This window comes from Pteropus medius, unplaced genomic scaffold (genome assembly GCF_902729225.1).
Source record: "Pteropus medius unplaced genomic scaffold, Ma_sr-lr_union100, whole genome shotgun sequence".
NCBI classification, from domain to species: Eukaryota; Metazoa; Chordata; class Mammalia; order Chiroptera; family Pteropodidae; genus Pteropus; species Pteropus medius.
The window spans coordinates 16490923-16518256 of record NW_024344240.1 but is presented as its reverse complement, the minus strand read 5'-3'; the positions used below and the strand labels follow the sequence as shown (position 1 = coordinate 16518256).

General features: G+C 33.6%; 1 protein-coding gene across 4 annotated transcripts in view; it reads left to right on the top strand.

Annotated features, from left to right (window-relative positions):
• The window catches only part of ATP2B1 (ATPase plasma membrane Ca2+ transporting 1), a 112625-nt gene extending 85884 nt beyond the window's left edge, over positions 1-26741 (top strand). For 2 of the 4 annotated variants that reach the window (XM_039869020.1, XM_039869019.1), the window contains exons 15-21: positions 28-134; positions 7904-8095; positions 8330-8543; positions 8991-9202; positions 12844-12951; positions 14925-15107; positions 23478-26557. In XM_039869020.1, the coding sequence (XP_039724954.1) occupies positions 28-134; positions 7904-8095; positions 8330-8543; positions 8991-9202; positions 12844-12951; positions 14925-15107; positions 23478-23789 (1328 nt within the window). In that variant the 3' untranslated portion in view covers positions 23790-26557. Of the gene's footprint in view, positions 1-27; positions 135-7903; positions 8096-8329; positions 8544-8990; positions 9203-12843; positions 12952-14924; positions 15108-23477 lie in introns of all 4 variants that reach the window. The other 2 variants (XM_039869016.1, XM_039869018.1) reach the window with 2 other exon arrangements.
• The last annotated feature ends 593 nt before the right edge of the window (positions 26742-27334 follow it).

Sequence of the window (27334 nt, the reverse complement as noted above, 5' to 3'; positions counted from 1 at the left end):
TTTATAGCACAAATATTTATGTTTCAGGTATAATTGACAGCACTGTCTCAGATCAGCGTCAGGTTGTAGCTGTAACAGGTGATGGTACAAATGATGGTCCAGCACTAAAGAAAGCTGACGTTGGATTTGCAATGGTAGGAACTTATCTACTCAAGTGTAATTTACTGGCTGGGTTTTTTGTTTGTTTGTTTTACTAAGTTGCTATTGATTTTAGACATTGTCCCTTAAGATTAGTTTGAGGAATAATGTATAAGCTTAAATTGATTTATGTCTAGTTAGTTTATACATTTATTTGATTCACTGAAATCTGGGGTAGAAGATGACTTCTTTTGAATAGTTATAATAAGATCATACATTTACCCATATTCTGTAAAATATATGTCTGTTATTTCATCTGAACCTTGCAACAATCCTTTTAAGAGACAGAACAGTTATATGTATTAAAGTTAAAAAAATAATTGAGAATCTTCCACTCAACTGAAAATGTCTCTTAAGAGTAACTGAATGTCATCATTTTGTATTTAATAGGTGGAATCTTTTCTGATTGAAAAAATATACTTTTTCCCCAAAAGTTCTCAACTTACATTTGATTTTTTAAATCAAATTTAAAATTAAAGCATTTCATTATTATTTTCTTATACGGTAGTCATAGTACTGATGAAGCATTTACTATAAAAGTGATATTATGAAATTCATATGCTACATAAGTGTTTAATAATTGAATTTAGATTTTTATATCTTTGATTCTATTCCAATTTTTCAGTGTTGGAATAAATCTTCAGTGCCACAGAAAATTTAATTTTAATTTAGTTTTATTTTATTTTTGGAAAATACAGGTCTATAATTGTAATTCTCAAATTCAAAAATCTGAAAGCCAGAATTTTCTTTCCTAGATTTGCAGCTGACTTATTTGATTGCAAAACTTATCCTGAACTGATGTAAGGATGTTATTTGTCCCACTTAATATAAACATTCATAGCCATTATAGAGATATTAATGTGGTTTTATGGGGTGCTAACCTCCTCTGGGAGCATTTGTGATAGAAGTTATGTGCCTCATCTTTCTAAAATATGAGAAGCTGAATTCTGAAACAGTCTGGCCCCAGAAGTTCCAGATAGGAGAATATTTTTGCATACCAAAGTTTATTTGCATAGTTTGTCCTCCTGGTATTTTGCTGCTGAAATAGGGGGTTAGCAAAACCACCACCCTGGGGGCAGCCTTTCAACAGGAGTGAGCGATATGGAAAAAGGAAATTACATAGATAAGGTGCTCTCAACCATTGGCTGTGAACCCAAAGATCCCCACCCTACCCTATCCCAAACTTTATTATGTTTGGGAGCACATTGATATGAACTTCTGAAGACTCGTACAGACTAGCTGAAGGGTAAGGACTATTTAAGTGTTGTTCCTTTGGCTGTAGGCAAACAGGATCACTCACTGCTGCTCTTGAGCATTTAGCAGGATTCTTAAGTCTAGATAGCTGACTGGGCAGGCATTTTATAATGCATTTTAAAATTTAAAAAACTTCCTAAAATTTAAGTGTTTAATGCAGATGCTAAAGGCTTTAAATATATACAGGGTAAATACAGTAATGTAAACAAAAACACAGTACAGCGGCTGCTTTGTTTGTTTGATTTTTTAAGCCCTGAAGGTTTTATGCCTATTGTGCCACATTTTTTAATGGTAGCACATCAAAAAATCTAAATTTGTTTTTTAGATGTGGAGAAACAATAATTGCTTAGTGACTTGGATTTAAAAACAGTCTTGCTCAAGCTTGAATTTACTTTGATTGTGTATTTGTTCAGTTCTTCAATTTTATATTTTAAAATCGAAAGGCAAAATTATTTGTCTTGGGCTTTTATTAGATACAAACTGTTATTGATTAGTTCTTTCTAAACTTATTTTTCGGGCAGAAACAGCATTTTAGAACCCTATCTATCTGTTCTCTCTGTAGATAGATAAATATAAAGATAGGTGTATATGTGAGTATATATGTATACACACACTGGACATATATACACTATATATTTAGCAAATTCAACATTAAAATAAAATTTACAACAGATTTACAGAAGGACTTTAATGTGAGTACATTATTAACCTTGCAAAGAAGTCTGGCATTTTCCTTTATTTACTCATTTCTCTTAGAATTCCTTTAGATAGCAAGCCTCCATGGTACATTTAAAATAAATATAGTTGCATTATTTTTTTACTATATAGTAACCGCCCCCATCCGTGGTTTTGTTTCCTGTGGTTTCAGTTACCTAAGGTCAACCACGGTTCTAAAATATTAAAAGGAGAATTCCAGAAATAAACAATTCATAGTTTTAAATTGTATGCTGTTCTAGGTAGTATATTGAAATCTTGCACGGCATGCCCCATCCAGTCTAGAATATGAGTCATCCCTTTGTCCAGGGTACCCACAGTGTATGCGCTATCCACCCATCAGTCTCTTGGTAGCCATCTAAATTACCATCTCCACTGTCATGGTATTGCAGTGCTTGTGTTCAAATAACCCTTATTTTACTTAATAATATCCCCAAAGTGTAAGAGTAGTGATGCTGGCAATACAGATATGGCAAAGAGGAGCTGTGAAGTCCTTCCTTTATGTGAGTGAAAAGATAGAAGTTCTTGACTTACTAAAGAAAAATATTGTATGCTGAGGTTGCCATATCATTTACCTCACTTTATCTCATCACATAGGCATTGTATCATCTCATATCATAAGAAGGGTGAATATAGTAAAATAAGATATTTTGAGAGTGAGCATATTCACATAACTTCTATTAAAGTATATTCTTATAATTTCTATTTTATTAGATGTTTGTTTGTTTGTTTGTTTGTTTTAACGCCTACAGTACCTGGTATTCCTAGGTGTCTCCCATCCAAGTATTAATCAGGCCTGACCCTGTTTTGCTTCCGAGATGAGACGAGATCAGGCATGTTCAGGGTGGCATGGCCATAGACTGTTAGATATTCTTAATTTTTTACTGTGCCTAATTTATAAATTAAACTTTGTCGTAGGTCTGTATATATAGGAAATGGCACTATCTGCAATTTCAGGCTTTCACTGGGGTTTGAAACATGCCCCACAGATAAGGGGGGACTACTGTATTACACTGTTCTTACCAAAAAAATTTAGTTAACCACCTATACAGATATTTCTGTCATCAGAGACTGAAGGCCATGATGTATTTCTATATCCAAATACATCTATGATAATAAAATTTTCCCCAAGGTAATTAAAATATTCTTCTTAAAGTTTGGATTAATAAAGGATTTACTTGTTTAATCTCTAAACATTAAGAAGCAATTTTCAGTATTCCAGTCCAGAAACATTAGAAGTGAGTCGTTGCTGCCTTCTAAAGGTTTAGCACACAAGGAAATAGATAAAAGCATAGTGGCAGCCAGTGAAGGAGTAAATACAACACCATACTGAGTGCCTCAAGGGAGAAGTTATGGATTCTGCCAATGGCAACTGCGAAAGGTTTTCTGATAGAAATGCTGTTTGAGCTGAGGGAGGGAGAAGAGCATGCATAAAATTACAGCCAAGAAACCTTTAGTGAATTGCAGGTACAGGTATGTGCTGCTTAACGGGGATACATTCTGAGACGCGTCGTTAGGCCATTTTGTCATTGTACAAACATCATAGAGTACACTGACACAAACCTAAATCGTATAGCCTACTTTGCACCTAGAAGTCCTTAATAATGGCCCATTATTAAATAAAATAAGGGTTACCTTAACACAAGCACTGCGATACCATGATCTGGTAACTCACACGGCTACTAATATAGCCTGTTGCTCCTAGGCTACAAGCCTATACAGCATGTTACTGTACAAAACAACTTGAGATTAAATCAAGGACAATGGAAAATGATGCAGTCAAGATGCAGTAAACAAGATGTATGAGGCTGTTGCCGGCATAACAGCATACATAGTGTTATACAGCATACTTCTTTTTTAATGAGCATACTAAAATAACGATAAAAAGTCTAGTATAGTAAATACATAAACCAGTAGCATAGTCATTTGTTATCATTATCAAGTATTAATGGCCTGTACATAATTCTATGTGTTATAATTTTATGTAACTGAGTACAGGTTTACACCAGCATCACCACAAACACATGAGTAGTAATGCATGCACTATAATGTTACAACAATACAGCATCACTAGGCAATAGGAATTTTTCAACCCCATTAATAATCTTATTGGGACCACCATCATATATTCAGTCCTTCCTTGACTAAAACATCTTTATACAGCTTATGACTATAGTTTTAACATAAATAGAAGCGGGTGTGGTATTGGTGGGTAAAGGGATGTGAAACTGGAAGGGTTGACAGGGGCCACCTGATAAGGGCCTAGAATACCAAGATAAGGAATTTATTCTTTTACCCAGTAGATAAGCACTTCCCAAGCTGACTTCTGATAGAGTAAAATAAGTTTGAAGACGTTGCTTGTTAGCATACAGCTCCGGAGAAGCTCATAAAAAAGCTATTTACCTTTTTTTGATGGAAAGTTTCTTATGCTTGTTTGATTATGGAACTAGTTTTTCTTTGGACACAAGTTAACATTTTAAAGTTACTTTTTAAATTTTGGAGGATTTTTTTTTTAGTTTATTTTTCAATTATAGTTGACGTACAATATTATATTATTTTCAGGTGTACAGCAGTTATTAGACATTTATGTACCTTACAAAGTAGTCCCGCTGATCTAGTACCCATCTCACACCATACATAGTTATTACAACGTTATCGACTATATTTCCTATGTTATAATTTACATCCATCCCCATGACTATCTTAATAACTGGAAATTTTGAAGGATTTTGAACAGTGGAGTGATAAGATTTGCATTTGTAAAAGACAGGAGAATAATTAGAGGCAGGGAAACCTATTGGGCTTAGATACATTGCACATTAAAAGTAAAATATTCAGATTAGGAGCTAGAGACTAAAATTGTAGATTAAAATTCTTCCTTAATGGAATATTTCAAGATAAGTTTGATTTGAACCTTGTTTTTGTGTTTATTAAAACAATATATGCATAGCATTTAAAAAGTTAAATAGTTCTATAAGACTTAATATCTAAGTCCCCTACTACATATCATTTCTTCCAACTCATTTTTTGACTAAAGGAAACCAACTATTTTAGCTGTTTGCCTCCGTATATCTAAATGATTATAGTGCTTTTTTTTTTTTTAAATATAAGCATTTGCTGTTGACTTTTTATTAAGGACAATAAGGATTTAGCACTTCACATGCACATATACACAGGCGCACACACACTGTTTTCACCCCTGTATGCTTTCATGCATACTATCTATCCTATCATTCCTCCATCAGCATTTTATCATAATTTTGGATACCTCAATAAATAATCCTTATCAGGATTGTCAGTGCTGTTCCAAGCCGAGCCATGTGATCTGTAATTAATTTTATTTCCTTGCACAACTTTTTGTATTCCCTGTAGGTTGTCTTTTTCATTCACTTTCTTTTAAGTTTATTTATTTATTTTTGCTTAGTTTTTCTATATACTTAACAATAATTCATCACCAAATTCTCCTTTCATTGCATCAGAGACATCTGGCACTTTTACCAGTTTCACCTTCTTAGATATACCTACCTATCCCAGATCCTCTTACATGCTTTAATCTGAACCGTTTGCTAGGCCTGCTACATAGCTGGCTTGTTTTTCCCATTCTTGAGGATTTCCTTTACCTCTATCTTATATTGGGTCTTATATTTCCTGGATTTGATGCCATTGCCTTTTTGTGTTTACTCCCTCATGTAGTAGAGCTATCTCCTCCAGTAGTTTCCTGAGAAAAAGGATTATGAGAGTTAAACTTTTCAATAACTTTTATAACCGAAATCTCCATTCTCTTGTCACTCTTGATTCTTAATCTGACTTGGTGTAAAACTCTAGCCTGAAAATCATTTTCATTTAGAATTCTGAATTTATTCCTCTGCTGTTGTTTACATACCATTTTGAATTTTCAACCTCTTGGTTTTGTTTTGTTTTTTTCCTTTTTCCTTTCTAGGAGTATATACGTATTTGTTTTTAGTCCTCTGAATGCCATGATGATTTGTCTTAGAACAGCTTTTTACTATGAAAACTCATTTTCTTCAATTTTGTGAAATTTTCCTATACTAGTCCTATTTCCTCTCCACTGTTTCTTCTTTGTGAAATATCCCCCCTGATTTTGAACTTCTTGAACTTAAATTATCTTGTTTCTTTTTTCCTGTTTACCATACCTTTGTCATCTTGCTTTATTTTCAGGGCCATTTCCTCAACTCCTGTTGTTTTTCATTTCTCTGAGTCATATATTTAATTTCCAAGAGTTGTTTTTGGTTCTCTTGAGTTTTTGTTCTTATTTTAACATCCTGTTCTTATTTCATGGATGTACTTTTTACCTTTCTAAAGGTTTGATTTTTTTTTTTTTTAATGAGCTTTTGTCTCTGCAGAGTCTGTCTTCATTTTCCTTTTGGTTTAGTCTGTCTTTCAGGTTAGTGCTTTCCTCAGATGTCAGGTGATTCTTCATATTCTCTGCCTATTTGCTGATATGGAGCTGAAAAGCTAAAAAGCCTTGGGCCTATAGGTGGGGTTTGTCAACCAGAAGCTTCTCAGTAAAGTGATCTGCCTTGGCTGTGATACCTTGAATTGTAATATTTTTAGGTATTTCTCCTAAAAGATCAGATTTCCCAGAAAAGGACCTTTAATCTGCTACCTAGAGAACAGTCCTCAATACTGGTATTCTGGGAAACAAGTAGGAAGAGAAAGAAAGGTCTCAACATTCATTAAACAGAGTTAACTAAACCTCTTTTTTTTTTTTCCAATATAGCACCCTTATACTCTGAGCAGTGCTCATATACCCTTCAATCTAGACATTCTCTGTCATACTCCCTCTAGTAAAATAGAAGGCAGTGTTCTGCCATGTCAGAGGGAGTGGGAGATTGCCTGGTTGAATGGATTTGAGCAGTTGCTCTGAGGATCTAAGCTGCCTTTTCGTTTCGTTATTACATATAACACACACAGAAAAGTCCCCGAGTAATAAGTACACAACAGAATGGATTATCACAAGCAAACAGACCTGTTCTATGTCAGATAAGAAATAGAATATTATCTACACCCCAGATGCCTGAGTCACCCTTCCTTCTAATTACTGCCCTGACTGCAAAGATAACCAGTATTCTGAAGATTACTTTTGTGTTTCATTCAGTTTTATTAATCCATAACTTATTAATCTATCTCATTCTACTGTTGACAGACATTGATGTTCTTAGTTTGGACCATCTAAGTACTTTTTCAGTGTCGTTGGTAGACTTTTGAGAAATCCTCCTGTTTTTATTCACACCTTCACCCCTACAGACAGTGCTACACAGCACTGCCAAGTCCTGAGCCTTACATACATGAGTTCTGTAGTGCAAAAAAAGGCTACTTCTCCACTTTCCTTACTGTTGGGTTAGGATTCTGTTTCCTAGGGTTCGCCTAATGTTACTTACTATTTTATTATCTACATTCCATCCTTTTAAGATTTTCTTGCTGTGTCTCCTTTCTCACTAACTCTGTCTTTGAGTTTTCATTTTTTAATATATCTTTTTGTGTGCCTTTTGGAAGGAACTAGGGTAATGCCTTTGTCCAGTCCTCTTTTTTTTTTTTTTTAAACCTAATTTGAACTTTACTGTCAGTGCCTTAATCTTTTATGTTTGATTTCTCCTAAAGTTGAATGTTTTTCAAAAAGACAATATCTTAGGATAACTATATTACCTTCTTTATAGTCAATTTAAGTCAATTTTTAAGTATATTGGTAAATTTTTTGCTTATTACTTGATACTATCTGAATATTTAAAAGTTATATTTTAAACTTTTAGTCTAATTCACAGAATTTTTTTAATAGGGCATCGCTGGAACTGACGTAGCTAAAGAAGCATCCGATATCATTCTCACAGATGACAACTTTACAAGCATTGTTAAAGCAGTTATGTGGGGACGTAATGTCTATGACAGCATCTCAAAATTCCTTCAGTTCCAGCTTACCGTTAATGTAGTAGCAGTGATTGTTGCTTTCACGGGCGCCTGTATTACTCAAGTAGGTTGACAGTTTGTTCATTAAAACTTGTTGATTTTAAAGCAGAGGTGTGTATAATATGTCTTTTTAAAATACTTAAATATTTAAGTAAGCTGAAGCTTAATATTTTAGGTTAACTAATATAAAAATACAATTCTGTCCTATTTTTTAAGTTTTTAAATACAAAAGGCTTCCTGAGAATTACTGAGTCCCTGAATAGTTGTGAATGTCTATTAGGAAACCTGTCTTTTCTAGGATTCACCGCTTAAGGCTGTGCAGATGCTGTGGGTAAACCTCATAATGGATACACTCGCTTCCCTGGCTCTGGCAACCGAACCCCCCACTGAATCTCTCTTGCTTCGGAAACCTTATGGTAGAAATAAGCCTCTCATCTCGCGCACCATGATGAAGAATATTTTGGGTCATGCATTCTATCAACTTGTAGTAGTCTTTACACTCTTGTTTGCTGGTAAGAATTCAATGCCTGATAAAGCTTCAGTTGTTTCTGTTCCGAGTTAATGTCTCCGATATTTTAACGATACAGATTTTTCAAGAACATAAGTTGTTTCTTTCTAACTCCTTGTTTACCTTTAATTTCTCCTCTTTGTCAGTGGATACTTAGTAAATTTTGGGAAGCAGTGTGATAAATGGGGGCTGGGGGTAGTAAAAAGAAGCCTAATTTCTTGTCCTGATTTGATATGTGGTCTTAAGCATGTCACCATACTTTTGAGGACTTCAGTTTCCACATCTATAAAACGAGAGAAAATTAGGTCATCTTAGGTCCTCGCCAACTCTTTGTCTGCTATCATTTGGAATCAAATAAAGGTCTGGCTAGGTTTTGTTAGTGCATACGTCCTTGAAGATGTTAAATTATTTTGTGCGATAATTACAAAATAGTAATTTCTCATTTTTTCAGGAGAAAAGTTTTTTGATATTGATAGTGGAAGAAACGCTCCTTTGCATGCTCCTCCTTCGGAACATTACACTATTGTTTTTAATACCTTTGTGCTGATGCAACTTTTCAACGAAATAAATGCCCGGAAAATTCATGGTGAAAGAAATGTGTTTGAAGGAATCTTTAATAATGCCATCTTCTGCACAATTGTTTTAGGCACTTTTGTGGTGCAGGTGGGTAATTGGAAAAGATTGTTTCAAATTTGATTATTATGTCAAATTATTATTTCTCCCATTATTATTATGGGAGATATTCGATAAACAGGTGGCTTGTTCCAGAGATTACTTGACTGCAATGTGTGAGGCTTCCATGTATTTCTTGCCTTGATGACATTTTTAAAAGTTTTAAATATCATAACTCAAGTGAAAATTTGCCCTATTCTGAAATTCATGTGAGAATATGTTAAGCTAACACTACTTGAATTGCAGTACAGGTTCTGAAGTTGTGATACTTCACACTCGCTCTGATTCTGATGGTTTCATTCTACCTTATTGTTATTAAAACTTATCATTTTGATATTTAAGGTAAATCTTACAGTTTGCCACTTTCTAGGGTAGCTAGAGTGATCTCTTAATTTCTTCTTGCAATTAATAGCAGTTGTATTTCTACAGTTGAGTTTATTAAATAATAGAAGGTTTTGAAATGTACATTTAAATTCCATGTGATTCTGAATGGCTGCATCCTGAGTTGGTACATGTCTGTTTTGTAATATTATAATATTTTGTAATAAAACAAGGCAGAAAAGGGAATGGAGAATGGAGTGTGAGGGAGGGGTGGGTTTGGGAATGAGTAGGAAGGACCAAAAATCTTCCCATCTTCCCATTACAGAGGTCATTCTAAGAACAAAACTAGGATCATTTTGCATGTGGTGATTTTATTTAACTATGTCTTATACTTATGTTTTTATATTATCTTGGATTCTGTGATCCTCTTCTGTGCAAATGATTCTATAGTAGAATCTGGAATCAGAACAGGTGAATGAATGCTATATAATCACACCAGGGAGTCAGTAAACAAAATAAAATTTTAAAGTAAAAAGTGAGCTTTTTCAGCAGTGAATCGGTGGTGGTACTTGTTTCAAAATGAAGATCTAAGAATTTTAAACATTTAATCAGTCTATACCTGGTGCACTGTGGATACCGAAACTCAAAACCATAGACTTAATTATTTCTGTAAAAATGATTTCTCTTTTAGCTTTCAGTTTCTATAAATTTCAGGAGAAATGTTGCTTACTTGCTATATAGTTTCTGAAAGTATTTTTTTCAGATTTTATAAAAATCATTGTTGATGACATGCTAAAATGTTAGCTTTTACTTTGTACAAAATTAGCTTTGTTTTTAGTATATGGGGATTGCAAAATTTTAACTACCTATCTCTGTATCAGGCAAATCTGGTAACTTAGTTCCCAACAAAGCTTGATACACCTAACATTCTTCAATGCCTTATAAATAAGCCAGTGCAACTCAAAGCATGGTCTGGTCTGTGGACCAGCCACTAGTCCACAGTCACTTTGTTACAAGTGAACAGTGAGACAAGGAGCATGTGCCAGACTGTAAATCAGCAACTTCGCTAAATCACACTGTATGTTTCAGATTAGGGTTTTTCGTTGCTGGGTTTTTGTGGAGTTTTGTTTTTAGTAGTCTTAGCAGCAGCAGTACTGTGCAAACAGGGTATTGGTTTGCACTCCAGTACACGTTCCTTATCTCCTCTTGTCATGGATTAGTACTTTGAATAACACTTATAGAGAGTCAGCTGGGTAGGAAAACATGACCCTTGATTTACACATATCTCATTTTGTTTGTTTCTAAAAACAATCTAGCCAAAGTCTTGATTATAGACCTGAGGTACCTGAAGGGCTTCTTCTTATAAATTATATTAAATTTAACTTCTCTCTCTTTTACTTAACTAGCTGATTCTTATTTTACCTTTTTTTTTTTTTGACATCATAAAGTACATAATTATTCTTAACTCTTTGTAAATATTTTTAGTTTTTCTACTTTGTAGCAATTAACACAGAATCAGTGTTTTCAAAATGTATTCCATAAAACCCTAGTCTTTTGAGTTGCTCTTACATCCTCAGTAAGTTTAGGAAATTGTCTATTCTACCCACTTCTTGGAGGTTCTTCAAACCATATAACATAGTACTTAAGAGTATGAATTTAGGAGTCTTATCAGTCTTGGTGTCAAATCAAGGTGCTGCCTCAGTAGTTGTATGATCTGGACAAGCTCTAATTTCTTCATCTGTGAAATGGGGATGAAAATATTAGGTCACATCAGAAAATTACTAAAGCAGAGAGAGAGACTGCATGTGAAGTTCTGGGCTTAATGCCTAGAAGGAAATACTCAAATGTCAGCTGCTTTTTCTTTTCTTTTTCTAAATTAACAACTCAGTCTTTGGGAGATCTTTCAGTTTAGAAACCTGTTGAACTTTGTTAATCCCCTTCAAAATTTAGAAGACAACAGCTGATTCGAGGTTGCCTTACACACATTAAGGAAATGCTGTAACACACCTAAATACACAATTCTATAGTATCATGTTGATCTAAGCTGTATATTAAAGAATATGGAAACTTAGTTTCTTATTTTTTGAAATAAATTCCACAACTAGTTTTATTTCTTCCTACTCTAAAATGAAAGATTATTTCTTATGAAACTAAATCACCAATGATATTAGTCATTGTTTGCTTCCGTGGCATCTTAATATCTTTTTCATATCTTTCATTGTACTAAAAGATAAAGATAAATTTTAAATTAAAAAAAAATTAAAAACACAAATGTTGAACTTTTTTCATGCTTTTTTTTTCTTTTGGTTTACAAAGAATTATTCCAGTTTGATATATCTGCTAAAATCCAAGCGAGATTGCCAAATTGGTTATAATCAATAGGTTGGACTACTAAAAAAAAAAAAAAAAATTTTGGAGTCCATCTGTACAAGTGTACAAATTATCTTGACTTTGAAGGACAGTAGAATTGACAGATACCTATCACTTGAATTTGGAATAAAGTATAGCTACAAAGAATGGAATTTAAAAGCAAAGTTTTAAAATGTTAATATCAAAATGATTTTTTTTAATTTCAATATTTGGCAGCTATTAACTGCCATATGAAAAAGAAGCCTATCAGACTCATAACAGGGTGAATATTGTTATTTAACTGTTAATAGTCTCATTTATCCTGTTTTTAGTTTCTTTAAACAGGGAAGCATTGGCACTGTATTATGAATTTTACTTATGCAGATCATTGGACTTCTCTCTTTATAAGGGAGAACAAATTTATGAGAGTATACCACCTGAGTTAGCACGCATTTCATAGAACTTTGCAGGTTGCTGTTCTTTTACAGCCCATTTATATTTGTCTTAACATTTAATTGTTAATTTGGAATGAATACTATATAGAAGAAAAAAAGATTAAATATTGTGTCCACTTTTCTATAATATGTAGTCTTTTCCACAAAAGTGCTATCTTTTGTGGAAAGGCATAAATTATTTAAAAACTTAAACAGGAGAATGTAGTTACTTGAGATTATATTGGAAATAGTATAAAGTTACCTTATTGATCATGAGAAGTTTTTTTTTTTAATTTTTAGTATGCATAATTTAAACATGAAATATACCTGCATTTAAAATTTTGGATGGAGAGATTTTACTTTATTTCACTTGTCTTATTTTTAGCTGTGAATATTTATATATGCCACCATCAGAATAATGGTTGCACACCTTGAGTTTAGGAGGACACAAATTTGGGTAATTTTTGAAGCTTGTGAATTGGAAAATTTAAAAGATTTAAATAAATTTACTCTTGATTATTCTTCCAGATAATAATTGTGCAGTTTGGTGGAAAACCTTTCAGTTGTTCAGAACTATCAATAGAACAGTGGCTGTGGTCAATATTCCTGGGAATGGGGACGTTACTCTGGGGCCAGGTAAAAATATTACTTTTTGTTCAAAACCTTAAGTGACTTTTTTTTTTTTTTACTTTCTAGTACGTATTTTCTCTGACCATTTATGTTACTTGATTCTAAGTTGTTAACCATTCTAAGTCGAAAGGGCATGTAGGGATATAGTTTTTTTTTAACGTAATATTCTAATACCTAACTTGCTGGTAATTATGATTATGTCTATATAAAAAAACACTTTTAGTTTCTTATATAGTTTTTTTAACTTGCTTTTTAGAACAAGTTTTAAAACAATATTAAGATAATGCATTCATAACTGGTTAGGATGCTAATGTCTATCTTTGGCTCTTTGACCTATTTTTGCATTTTTAGAATAAATATTTTTACAAAAATATAAAATACTATCTACTTTAGATTTCCTATCATTTTGTTACATAATTTAATCCAAAATGCAGCACAGGAAAAATCTTGAGTTTCAGTTCATGTAGAGAATATTTCCAAAAAAATTATGGTATCTGGAAAAAGGGGCCACAAAGTGACATTTTAGATTATTTGGATTGAATGACTTTAACAGTGTATATATAAAATAAAATTCCAGAAAAAATGAGATGTACCTCATTTTTATTATAGGCAGCTGACTTGCAAATGCATGTTATTTTTAAAAAATAGGTGGTAATGGTATATGCATTATTCATTTTAAGTCCGTTACCATTTCTTTAAAACTGATAGAGAATCTATATTAACATTTTCATAAAGGAAGGTTAACATATGGTGTATAATTTCTGTGAACTAATTTATTATCGTTCTACAAGTCAGTCAAACCAAACATGCAGGTTTTTCTTAAACATCTTTATGTGCCTTTTATCTCGCCTTTTTTTAAAATTGTGTTTTCAGGTTCTGAGATTTCTCTTCTTACTTATTTTGAATACCTCGTTAATAGAGATCTTCTTTTAAGTAGGATTCATGCTTGGTCCACTTTATTTTTTATTACCATTCTGATTATTTCATTATATTATCTCATGGGCAGAACAGAACCCCACAATCTCCCCCAAAATCTGGCTAATTTCAGGAAAAGGAAATTCAGTACAGCATACATACCCAACAGGCATCAGTTACCATCTTTGGTTAACATCGTCTTTTGAATTCAAGTGCACCATTGTAGAAAGAACACTGATTTTGGTGGTCAGGAGATCTAAGGTCTTAGTCACTCCATAAACAAGTGTGTCTCTGAGCCTGTTTCACCTCTTGAAATGAGATAGTTGAACTGGAAGTTCTCCAAGCAGTTCTCATTCTGACTGTGTGCTTGTTTTTCCCTGATAAGCCCGACTTCCTTAAGGAATGGCTGTTAACATTTATAAGTTAGTACATATTCGTTGGCGTTTTTTGTATCTTTTATGTTTTCTAGGGCATCTGTTCCTATTTGATGTCATTATCAGTCAGTGTTCATCCAGTTTTAAATAGTTGCATTTTACAAAAATGAATACACTTAGTAAACAAAGCACTATGTTCAGTTTAACCTTGAAGATTTTTGGAATTTTGATATGTTGTTTCTCATTGGACTCTTAGAGCACTAATGAAATATGAACTTGTTTTACCTCCAATATGACCACCTGCCATTTTCATTTTATTTGAAATAAATATAATATTTATAATTTTATATATAATAAATATAATTAATAATTAAGTAAATATAGATATATATATCAGAGCATGGTTTTATAATTTACTCTCTTGAATGTCCTAAATAGAATACAAAAAATGTAATCTGGCTATTTCCATTCAGGAAAACTTTTTACCTTTCAAACTTAAATCTTCTGTGTAGCTAAAAGCAGAATATTTTTTATTCTGAGGAAGAAAGCCTCTGACAGATAGGATCGCATTGGTTTATTGGTAAAGATGGTTGGTTATGCTCATACCTTTTCATACCCTTTGTATTAAAGTTGATTGGTTTAATCGTACTCAATATGATTTATTTCTAAGTTCTTTTCCCTGTGTTGTAGCTAATTTCAACAATTCCAACTAGCCGTTTAAAATTCCTGAAAGAAGCTGGTCATGGAACACAAAAGGAAGAAATACCTGAGGAAGAGTTAGCAGAGGATGTGGAGGAGATTGATCATGCTGAAAGGGAGTTACGACGTGGCCAGATCCTATGGTTTAGAGGTCTGAACAGAATCCAAACACAGGTATGGACCTGGACAGAGGTAGGCGAGATGATGGGAGTGGGAGCCAGCCCAGGGCTTTTGGACCTGGGGAGGAGGTTTGAACACCCTCTTTAACTTCCTTTCTAGCCATCCCAACCCACAAAACTTACTCTTTTGAAAAATAATACTGGTGCCTGGAATGAGTGAAAGTTTTAACTGATCGTGAGAGAATTGTCTATATGCCCCTAAGCTCCTCTTTTCCTAGCTTCCCCCCACCCCCTTCATCACAAAATGCTACTCTTGCCTATTTATCTGCTCTGTAAAAAGTGCCTTTTTCTTTACTTTTTATATGTTGATAGATGGAATGGTCCTTTCTCTTGTTCTCTCTCTCTCTTGCTGAGCAAGCTGTCACAATCTCTGATTCCTTGCAGATGGATGTAGTGAATGCTTTCCAGAGTGGAAGTTCCATTCAGGGGGCTCTAAGGCGGCAACCCTCCATCGCCAGCCAGCATCATGATGTAACAAATATTTCTACCCCTACACATGTAGTGTTTTCCTCTTCTACTGCTTCTACTACTGTGGGGTGTGAGTGTGTGTTCCTAAGTGCATGAAATTAACATTTCCTACTTCACACACCTAACGTTTCTCATTTTCTCCTTAATGTTTAAATTCATTTGTTCAGGCTTTTCATAAAGCTTTCTTTTCGTAAAGTGGATTGAGACCTCAAAGTGTTGTCATTGTTGTTGTTTTATTTCTTAGAGGGATAGATAACAGGTGGAACAATTGCAACCAAAGATTAGATATGAAATCTGTGAGCTTGTCTCTGTGCTAACTCTGACATTTAAGACGGGGAATAAAATTGTAGTTTAGAATTTGTGAAACTACTATAAATTTTTGAGTATATGCCTTTAAACGTGTTCATACTGCATGGTGCCCAGAAGCATGTGATTTGAAACTGATAAACAGAACCAAGAAATTGTGTGTTTAAAGCTAAATATGAATTTAGCATTTTGACTTTTATCTTGTTGAGGATGGAAAGTAAGATAGTACCCTTAAGAAAAATTCCCAATATATAGTCAGTTGTTTGCCTTCTTAGCCTAGACTTTGTGGCCTTTTGGGGTTTTTTCCTTTTTCTTTTATTTATTTATTTATTTTTTTGAGGGGGACGTTGGGGTGGTCTCCCTATAAGCTTCAGAGTTCTATAGTATTTATGAGTTTCTTTTTTCATTTATATAATCAGCTTAATTTAAAATTGTAGCCTAGATGAGAAATAGTGTGTTATTTTACATTTTCCAAAGAAGCAGGAAAAATGTACTGTTAATTATTGAATCATTTCATGTCCTACTGTCCCTTAATTGACTAGAATAAAAAATTTTCTTTCAGGTTTTTAGTAAGTGGCAAACTCTCCAAAAGCCTTATACCTTTATCATCCTTACTGTGAATTAGGGTCTTGATTTCATGGTGGATTCTCAGTGTACTGGAGGCACTAAAGATAAAAGCCCACCCACGCCTCATACTCACCCACAAAATCAGCTGAGATACCTAAGGCTAATCTTGTATTTGGACAGAGACCTTTGCCATTTGGTCTTCAGCCGTTAAGAACTGGAGGAATCTTGGGAAGCTAGAGAGAGGATAAATTGAGGGAGAAAACAGTGCCATTTTAAGGAGGACTGTTTATTCAATGCCTTGTTGTTCTCTTTGCTTAAGTAGTTTTCATTTATTATTTTTGACAGTATTGTAAAACAGGCAGAACAGAAACTATCTCCCATTTTACAGGCATGAGTACTGACTTGAAGGTTAAATGACTTGTCCGTGGCTAATAAGCAGAGACAGCATGAGCAAAGAGCAGACAGGTACTCTAAGGACAAACTGACCTTGTAATGTTAGACAGGGTGTTAAATTTACGTACTTGGACAGATGGGAATCTTCCTTTTAAAAATCACCCTGGTACTACCTAACCTAAATGAAATTGTATATGTAAATTGTCTAGCCTTATGCCTGGTACAGCTAATGTCAGTTGTATCCCTCCCTCCTTTTATCTATAGATTTCATATTATTCCCTGGCTTTAAGGGGCTTATTCCTGCATTTCTTACTATTAGTGATTATTTAGTTGTGTTCCATAAACACTCTGGAAAACCTACCATGTGCCAAGGCTGTGCTAGAACCTCCAGACCTTCCAGTCTAGTGAAACAAACAAGTAGCTGGGAATTTCAAAAAGGTAATGAAACACAGAATATAATAACAGGATCCTTAATGTGCCCTGAGAAGTTGAATGAAATGACTCCCAAGCTGATTCTTGATAAAATTTGCCAGTTGAGAAAAGTGAGTTTCAGTGACATAGTTTGGTACTAACACAGTAATTAAAATATAAAGAGTTACGAGGCCAGAACGGAAGGTAAAGATCTGTTTATATCCTATAACAACGATCCAAAAGGAAACTATCCTGAAAGACTCTTCTTGCACTCAAAATTTTAAATTTGAAAAATTTCACACCTACAGACAAGTTGAAAGATTTAAACACGAATAATGCCCTTTGCCTGGATTTACCGCTTCTTAATATTTTATGACATTTGCTTTATGTATATATTAATGTGTACTTTTTGAGCCATTTGAAAGTGACAGATATCATGACATTGCATAATATGTTAGCTTGTACCTACTTCTTAAGAATAAGAAGTCTCCTGTAGAATCATACTATATTATCACATCCAAGAAATTTAACATCGATGCCATTTTAACTTATATACAATCCATATTCAGATTTCTGCCATTTTCCCCAAAATGGTTTTTATCAAAAGCTTTTTTGATCCAGGATCCAAGAAAGAATCATCGACAGTTAAGACCTCTTAGTCTCTTTTAACCTGGATCCATTTTTCTCTATTTTTCAGAACATTGATTTTTTTTGAAGAATCAAGGCCAATTGTCTTATAAAGTGTCCTACAGTCTGAATTTTTTTTATTGTTTTCTCATGATTAGCTTCATGTTAAACTTTTCTGACAAGTTTATCTCCTGGGTGATGTATATTCTATCTATTTTTATTTCAGCAAACTTTTAAATAACTTACTGTTTTTGTTTGGAGGGATGTCACATGACCTGAGGTATACTATATTTACTTTATCTGTATAATTGTGTTCTGAGCTTTATATTAAATATTAGGTCAATCATTAACTCTGTTTTAAGATATAACTACCCATACCTGCCCAGGTTCTTTTCTGATGGACAACTATACTTGAGACCTGAGTTGCTGGGCTCATGTTTCAAGGGTGATAGAGGTATACTTCAGAATGTCAAGGGCAAATTCCTAGTTGTTGCTTCTTTAAGGTTTGAGATGTTTATTTCTTTATTTTGTATTCTGTGTACTTGGACCATAAGGAGGTTTTGTGGGCTGATGCATATCTTGTTCATGAGGTTATCATTATACATTAACAGTTGCAGTAATTATGTTGCTGCTACTATAAATTTCTATCAGTCTTGCTAGTGAAGCCTTGTCTTAGGTGCTAAGTACAGAACCTCCAGCCAATGTATAGAATTAATTAGTAGTGTTAATATGTGTAATGAAAGGTTCAATTTCCTCACTGTGTTCCTGCCCTGATTTAGAATAGTCTATGGATGTCAAAATTTCTTCAACTGTTTTTGGAGTGTTTCCTTTGCTAAATGGAAGAAATAATAATCCATTTTGACTTTGTCATATACTAGGCTTGAAACATCTCTGGAGAGAGTATCTTTTTCCCCCTCATTTTTATTAGTCAAATCTTTATTCCTAAGGATCTCTAGAGAAAACATTCTATAGTTTTATTTATTTATAAAGTATATTATTCTAATATCAGTCTTCACCATTAATAAATTATTTTGCTAAATGAATAGTTAACCCTTGTTGGAAAGGAGAAATTGAGAGAAAATTTGGTCTTCTAGGTGTAGGGTCGGCAAACTGTAGCTTATGGGTGAAATCTGGCCTGATGCCTGTTTTTGAAAATAAATTTTTATTGGAACAGAGTCACACTAGTTTAAGTATTGTCCATAGTAGCTTTTGCACTACACTTGCAAAGTTGAGTAGTTGCATCAGAGACCATGTGGAGTGCAAAGCCTGCATTTACTCTCTGGTTCTTTACAGAAAATGTTTGCCAATTTCCACTACTCGTTACACAAGTGGATCTTAACTTTGAGAAAATACGATGTGCAAATACCCAACTTTGGAAAATGACCTAGGATTTTCTTTTTTTGGTGCATGGTATCTTTTGTTTTATCACTGTATTTCTTTAAATTAATGCACATAGTAAAAGTAACAATGAATACAAATTTCAGGAATGGGCAATCTGCAGTAGAAGGTAAGCTATATCAGGTAATGACTAAAATCGTCCCATATTTTAGAGCTGCCTTTGTATACCATGTTTTGGGCAATGATACTCAAAAGTTAAGATTGTATTTAGGAAAATGGGTGGGTTAGCAGGGTAAATGATTTGTTTTCGATTTGTTACTTAAATTTAATGTATTGTTTACCTTGATAATCATGTTCAGTTTCTCAAAATTATTGCATGATAATCACTTTGACTTTTTTTTTGTTTACCATATATGATTCATGCAATGTTTCCCTCTGAATTTACTCTTTAAAATTTTTTCTTGACATAGGAATTATTGGATTTTTCTTAATTTTTAGGAATTATAATTATGTTGTACATAATAGGTTTTAATAAATATTAACGAAATTATTAAAAGACTTAAATAAACAGGTTTGGATTGTCAAAAAAAGGTAGTTAAGGTTATTTATTTTCCTGCTTAAACAGAATTCTTTGCGGCATTAAAATAGTTTCTTACATACCTAAAGTATTACACACACAGTTGTGCTTTTAGTTACTCAGAATTACTACTGTGCTGTGAGAATTTTACATATAGAAGGTAAGAAAGATCAGAGAAAGTGTAAGTTAGCTCAATGTCATGCTTCAGATTGAGTGCTTTGTTAATGTTCTTTATAAGTAGAAAGTAAAACAAATCTGGTTCAATGACCCCTGATTATTCCAGATTTTATTGCATATATCTTCTATGAGAACTGTTCTTTGAAATTGTATTGCTTTGGAGCATTTTCGAGCTATCCTATTCCTGTCCAGTCATGTGGCTATAAGTAGTAGAGTCAGAGGAAGACAGCATTAACCTTAATCTTAGGAAGTATTTTATTCTACTGACGTTAGCTAAAGCTAACATCCACATAATCTCTTTTATTGATTGTCAAAGAACTTGGAATTGGGAGTCCAGAAAACTTTGTTCTCAGACACTTTGGCACTGATGAGGAGTGACATGAGCGGTCAGCCACCCGTCCTCTCAGTTGCTCAGTTTCATCATTTGTAAAGTTGTTAGAATAAAGTAGGTCGAATAACCTTTCAAGCTCTGATGTTTTCATCAGAGTAAATTTTTTCAGAAAGAAAACAGCATTTTAACCAAAATTAAAAAGTTTCGATAAAAAGGAATCTCATCTAATTTTACCTGTCACAAGTGCGTGTGTGTGTGTGTGTAATTGTGTGTACACACACACTGACTGCCCTCACCTGCTTATTCTTTACACTGCCCTTAGAGCTTCCCCAACTCCCAGATCGCTAACCCCCTGAGCTCTAGATATTTTCACCTGGATGTTCTGCAGCTTCCCAGATTTAACGTGTTCCAAAAATTTATTTCTCCTTTGATTTTTCACTACTCCCCTATCCCCTGGTCAAAACAAAACAGAAAACTTACCTGTCTCTAGCTCTATTAGAAGCATTGTCTGCAACCAAGTCAAACAAGCAACAGTTTCAGGGCATCTTGAGTAGTCTTCATCACCCATCAGGTTTGCTGACTGAGCCTCCAGTTTGTGTTCTCCGTGCCTAGTCACCACTGACACCAACAGATATTTTTCTTTTGGGGGAGGGGGCGGGGGGTTATCATTTTGCTTTTTTAAGTGCACAGTCTCTTATTAGGACAGTCGGGATACTTGTTAAGTGTCCACATATATAAAATGTGAATTGTAAGATTTCACAGTAAAAAATAACTACATCAATAATTGTAATGGTATATTTAGCAAGCCTAGTTTACACACCATATGTAAAACACTTTACATCTTAGTAAACGGGAACAAGAGCAGTACAGGAAATTGGAAATGTATTTGCTGCTAATAGTCTGTCAAATGAAGGAACTGAAGTATAAACACATTAATAGAATTATAAACTGGCATATGATAAAGTAGCACAACAACATAGAGTAGATGCTTGCAGCTCAAAGTGTGGATTATGGACCAGCAGCTTCAGGGGCATTGTTAGAAATGCATAAATCAGAATCTGCATTTTAACAAGATCCCCAGGTGCTTCCTTTGCACATTAAAGTTTGAGAAGCCCTAACTTTGATACTTGAGAGCTGACACTCTTCTGAGTCTGTACGTGTACTAATTGAATCTCCCGTACAACCCTGTAAGGTAGGTACCATTGTTACTACTTATCTTATAGTTGAGGAAATCTGTTTGCCTAAGGTTCCTCAGCTAGTAAGTGGCAGAGCTGGCATTTACACCCAGACATTTTACCAAGTCTTCCTCAGTCATCTGTGCTGTACTCTTCCTCTGTATGAAAGCCTAAGTGAACAAGGGGTAAAGCAGCCTGCAGGCAGGGCTTAGTAAGTCAGTCAGGGAAGACAACTTTGAGGAGAGATGAGGTTCTAATCAGAACCGGGCAAATGTTATTGTAAATAGTAGTTTTCCCTTCTTTTTAGGGTTGGATAATCTTCCGCTGTGTGAATATACCATGTTTTCTTTGTCCATTCATCTGTCAATGAACATTTAATTTGTTCCCTATCTTGGTTATTGTAAGTAATGCTGCAAGGAACATAGGAGTGCAAGTATGTCTTCAGGATCCTGATTTTGTGTCTTTGGATAAATTCTCAGAAGAAGGAATCTAAAATAGTCAAACTCATAGCAGAAAGTAGAATAGTGGATTTATTGGGGGTAGGGAGAAATGGGGAGGTCTTGGTCAAGGGGTACAAAATTTCAGTTTTGCAAGACGAGTAAATTCTGGAGATCTAATGTATAACATGATGACTGTACTGTATAATTGAAATTTGCTAAGAGGCTAGAATACTAACTTCTCACCACACATACATGGTAACTGTGAGGTGATGGATATGTTAATTAACTTGATTATAGCAATTATTTCACAATGTATACATAAATCATCAAGTTGTACATCTTAAATATATACAATTTTAAGAAAGTAGACATAAACTTACATTTTTTAAAAATACATTTAAATGAAAAAATAGATTCAAATGTCTCTGAAGAAATTTATTAGTTTCTTTATTATTGTTTTACGAGACGATTTCGGTGACCGCATTTTTTTTATGTGGAATGTCAGTGTCAGCTAATTCTCATAACAGGAGTAAATGATGTCTTCATACTAAATAGGATTCATTAGAATCAAAGCAAAGGCAAATGCTGTATTTAAATTGATATGTGGTAAATGTTCAACTATTTGGATTTTGTCTTCTTTTTTGAAAGTCTATGACACTGGGTTAATGAGACCTAATGTCAGTGTGTGTAGTGAAGTTTTCGAGTCAGTTGCTCAGTAACCTCTTTTCATCCATACAGCAGACTTCTGAAGATGATGAATTGTTGAGCTATACGTTTTGAGGCAAAAATACTAGAAAAGTTTTGTGGTCTTTTTAGGGGGGAATCCTAGAGGAGTTTTTTTCTGTTTTTCTTTTAAATCTTTTTTTTTTTTTCCAGTGAACTCTAGTATGTAAAGTAATTTAAGTTTTCATCTATTTTAGAGAAAAACACTATTAACACTTTATAGACAAGTGGCATATACTCAAATATTTATAGCTGTTTAATGGCATTTTATAGATATTTATTTGGACTTTGTCTTTATTTTTATTTTTAATTAAGGAAGTAGTGAGATAGATGTGACTTCATTGTGGCATTCAGCTTATATTTGCTTGGCTTTTTCATAGTCGGTGACACCCTAACTCCTAGCATGATAAATAATAACCCTCTGTGCTTGTTTAACTTATTCGAATTGTTTTCAAAATTACATTTTTTTATTTAAAAAAATCAGCTAAAGCTTGTTGTATGGTTAAGTTTTTATTTGTTTGTTGTTTGACTTTATTTTCTTAGGGAAAAAAATCCTATAAAATGGCTATTAAATTTTTAGCCAGTGACAATGTGATTTTCTTAGTTTTACTTTGAATTCTGTATCTCTTAATTCTTAGAGTATGTGGTTTTGTTGTTCTGTAGTGTCTTACTAAAATATTCATTTTTTTACAGTGTATTGCAAGTTCCACTGCATTACATGCAAATATGATTCACTCATACCTAGCTGTTTGTGGATTCAAACTCATAAATAAACCATCTTTAAGTTAAGCTACTAGTGTACTGACATTTTTCTGTTTTCTGATATTTACAGATTCGAGTGGTGAATGCATTTCGTAGTTCTTTATATGAAGGGTTAGAAAAACCGGAATCAAGAAGTTCGATTCACAACTTTATGACACATCCTGAGTTTAGGATAGAAGATTCAGAGCCTCACATCCCCCTTATTGATGACACTGATGCTGAAGATGATGCTCCTACAAAACGTAACTCCAGTCCTCCACCCTCTCCCAACAAAAATAACAATGCTGTTGACAGCGGGATTTACCTTACAATAGAAATGAACAAGTCTGCTACCTCTTCATCCCCAGGAAGCCCACTACACAGTTTGGAAACATCACTCTGATTGTAAGCTGAATGTTAACACACTAGCTGCATTGTAAAGAAACAAATTGAAACTGGGTCTCTTCACATATTGTGACAGACAAGATAGTGTTCTTGTCTTTGGACTTCAACAGAAGACACACTTGTACGAATGTAGATTTATTTTTTTAAAAAAAAAAAAAGCAAAGCTTTCTGCCAGACTGAGGGTGCTTTTTGGGGGGTGGGAGAAATGAACTGACAGATAAACAGTAACTCAGCATAAGTTGACCTGTGGATCATCTGTAGTACCTGAGAGTGGTCCCGAACAGTATATTAGCAGAGCTTTAGTTTATCTCAATCCTTGATGGGAGAGAGGGAGGAGTAAAGCTGGGCAAGCAAAGAGCCCTGGATCATTGAATTGATACTTTAATTTCTGCTGTTGGCTGTTAATAATTTGGATTATTTATGTTTATAAATGATACAGATCTGTTTACAAGGTTTGTAGATACTTTTTTTGTTCCTGTTCATAGATGGGAAGCTTCCTTATAACTGATGCAGAGAAAAATTAGTCCTTCAAATACTGCTGTATTTTCAGGAAAAAAAAAAAAGGGTGTTTCTATTGAAACTGTACTAAATTTTTGCCTACAATTTAACTTGTTAAATATTGTAGATAAATTGCTAATACTAATAGCCAAATAGATAACACTAATGCTTTGTTTAAAAAAACAAAAACAAAAACAAAACAAAACAAAAAAACATGAGCAGTGGTGTTCTAATGAAGTTATGGCATCTGTCCTAATTAGTTTCTTAAATATATTTACTACTTAATGGTTTTGAAACAACTGTTTAATTTTTAAAATTTTTGAAAACTTGCTAATAACCTTTTGTTCAGAATTTAGTAGATTGTTTAATGCGGGACATCAACTGCATAATGAAAGATGCTTGAAATGCTTTTGTTATTTCAGGCAAATCAAATTAAATCAAACTATCAAACTACAAGAGAACCTTAGTCTTTTTTGTTTTTGTCTAAACCTGTTAGTTCAGTGATGTCTTGGTGAACTGTGAGTGAACTGTATCGCTTTTTCTAATCCTTAGAAACCTTCATACAGCATGAGGGCTGTTGGCATTTTGAAAAGGTTAATAAGTAGAAGCATACATGTTTTCCTTTTGTTTTTGAAACTTGTTTGTAAACATAAATAAATCTGCCCTTTTATTAAATAAATTCACAGCAATGTTTTTTTAAAGAAATTTCCGTTTCTTTACTCAATTCTGCATATATGGTGCATCAGTCTGTTCTCTTTCACCACAATTGGAATAAATTTCAAGATGGTAACAGCCCCATGAATTACCACTTTAATTCCTTGGTGATAATCTAATAGAACCAGATTAAGAAAACTATCGCAATTTCATCATTTGACGTATTCTTCATAGAATTTAGTTTGTCTAAAATAGTCTCACAGTTTTAAAAAAAATAATGACCACCATTGTCTTTGATACACTTATTTTAATTCTTAAGTGGCCAAATAACAGATTAGTTAAAATGAGATTCTATGAAAAGGTGAAAAGGGTCCTAAAAATATATATTTAGGTATAATAATTAATCATATGCTAGAATGCCCATTTCTAAGTCAGCTGGATTCTTTAAATCTTTGTTTCTTTCTTTTGTCTACCTTCTCCCCTTTATTGCCTCTGTCTTTACCTTTTAGGAACTGGCATTGTGTTAGGGCCCAGATTTCACCAGATATACAATCCTCAGGCTGACATAAAGTTTACGAGGACTACTACAACATCTGAGAGTGCTGACCCAGCAAAGAAACAGTTAGTTGATGGTGCTTGATATTTTTGGTGGGTAGGGGAAAATCTGTTTTTCTCCATCAATCCTTTGCAGTAATCTTCTGCAAGTCTTAAAAACACATCGGCTCTGTCAGCATTTATAATTGTACATTTATTCATCAGGTATTTATAGCAAATCATACTGTAAAAAGAGGTAGCATGATATGCTGGAAAGCATACTAGGCTAGGAGTCAAGACCTGGTTTCTAGTCTTGGTTTTGCCATTACGTGCTGCATGACCTTGGGAAAATCATTTACCCTAACCAAGGGTGGTGGACTAATCTATCTTGAAGAACCCTTTCAACTCTAAAAATTGACCCTATCAACTGGAGAGCCTACAAGGCATAGGGACTAGAGAAAAGGGAATGTTTTCAGTTTTCTTTTTTATTTTGGTTATGCTTAAATATGAATGTAATTACCAAAAGATTTAGAAGTGCATGTGCTTTGGAGGATTTGTATTGAGCTTTTACAGTATTCATTTTTCAACTCAAGGCAATGGCTTTTTACACCAACTCTAATCCATAAACGGGTCTTCTGACATCCATGAAGTAGTAGCAAGACATGCTTAGTGTGTATTTCTCTCTTTGAGACACTGTAATTTCTACCAGAAATTTCCAGAGCATTATGTAAGTAGAAAAAAATGCAAGCAAGCTGTTAAAGATCTTGGATCCCATTATATAGTATGTATAGCTGAAATCAACATCTATAATTCAATCACTTTTTCTCTTTTATCCTCTAACCAAAAAATTGTTTAATTTTGCATCCCAAATGTTTTTAATCTTTGTATATTTTTTAAAAATCCTTTCTCCTCATCATTGCCATTTTTGTGGTTGTAAATAGACTTACTTGCACTTTGAAGATGAGTTACTCCTTGTCATCTTACAAATATGTGATATGGTAATTTTCATAACAGATGTCAGTTTCGAACCAAGAAATGGTGATTTGTTTATAAGAAAAAAAAAAAACTGGCTTCATTTCTGTGAAATTGCTCTTTGAAAATTTCTTTTTACACATGTAAGCCAACTGAGATACCGTGATGGTGTTGATTTCTTTCAATGATGCTTACCATCTATTTTAGCCACTGAGCCTTTTATTATTTGTCTATTTGTAAAGTTTATTTGTCTTAACTCATTTAATAAATATACTGTTTATCTGTTTCTGAATGGGGACTGAACTTTTTGAATATTTAAATTGATCGGAACATCATATTTTAGAATTACTTTTTCTATTTGAAATTTTTAAAATTTGATGACACTTCTATAATGTACTTGAAATGTTATGGTTGTGTTACAGTGAATCAGTGTTCTAATATGCATGATCTTGCCCCTAGAATGAAAGTGGGTATATTGTCCTTATTCTCCTACCCTGCATCTTCAATACTTACAGCACAATAGATCATTTCTGCAGTCCATGGGAGTGCAATGTTTTTGTTTAAGAAACGTTTAGTTTTTAACATTAACTGTAAGAGCTTATATTTTTTCTTAAATAATGCAAACTTGTCAATAGCAATTATCTGAACTCTGGTAACAAAATAATCTAATTGCCTTTAGTTGATTTTTATAAGCTATTAAATTAGCAACTTTGAAATACTGAGTGAACTTTAAATGATTATGAAAGTACCATATTTATGATGTGAGGGATGTTTTCCATTTTGTCAAATTAGGTTTTACATATATATTACAATTGAATTTTGAATTAAGTTCCCTTTGTAAAAATTAACTGAATAAGAAAGGGGAGTTACTATAAGTCTTTGCTT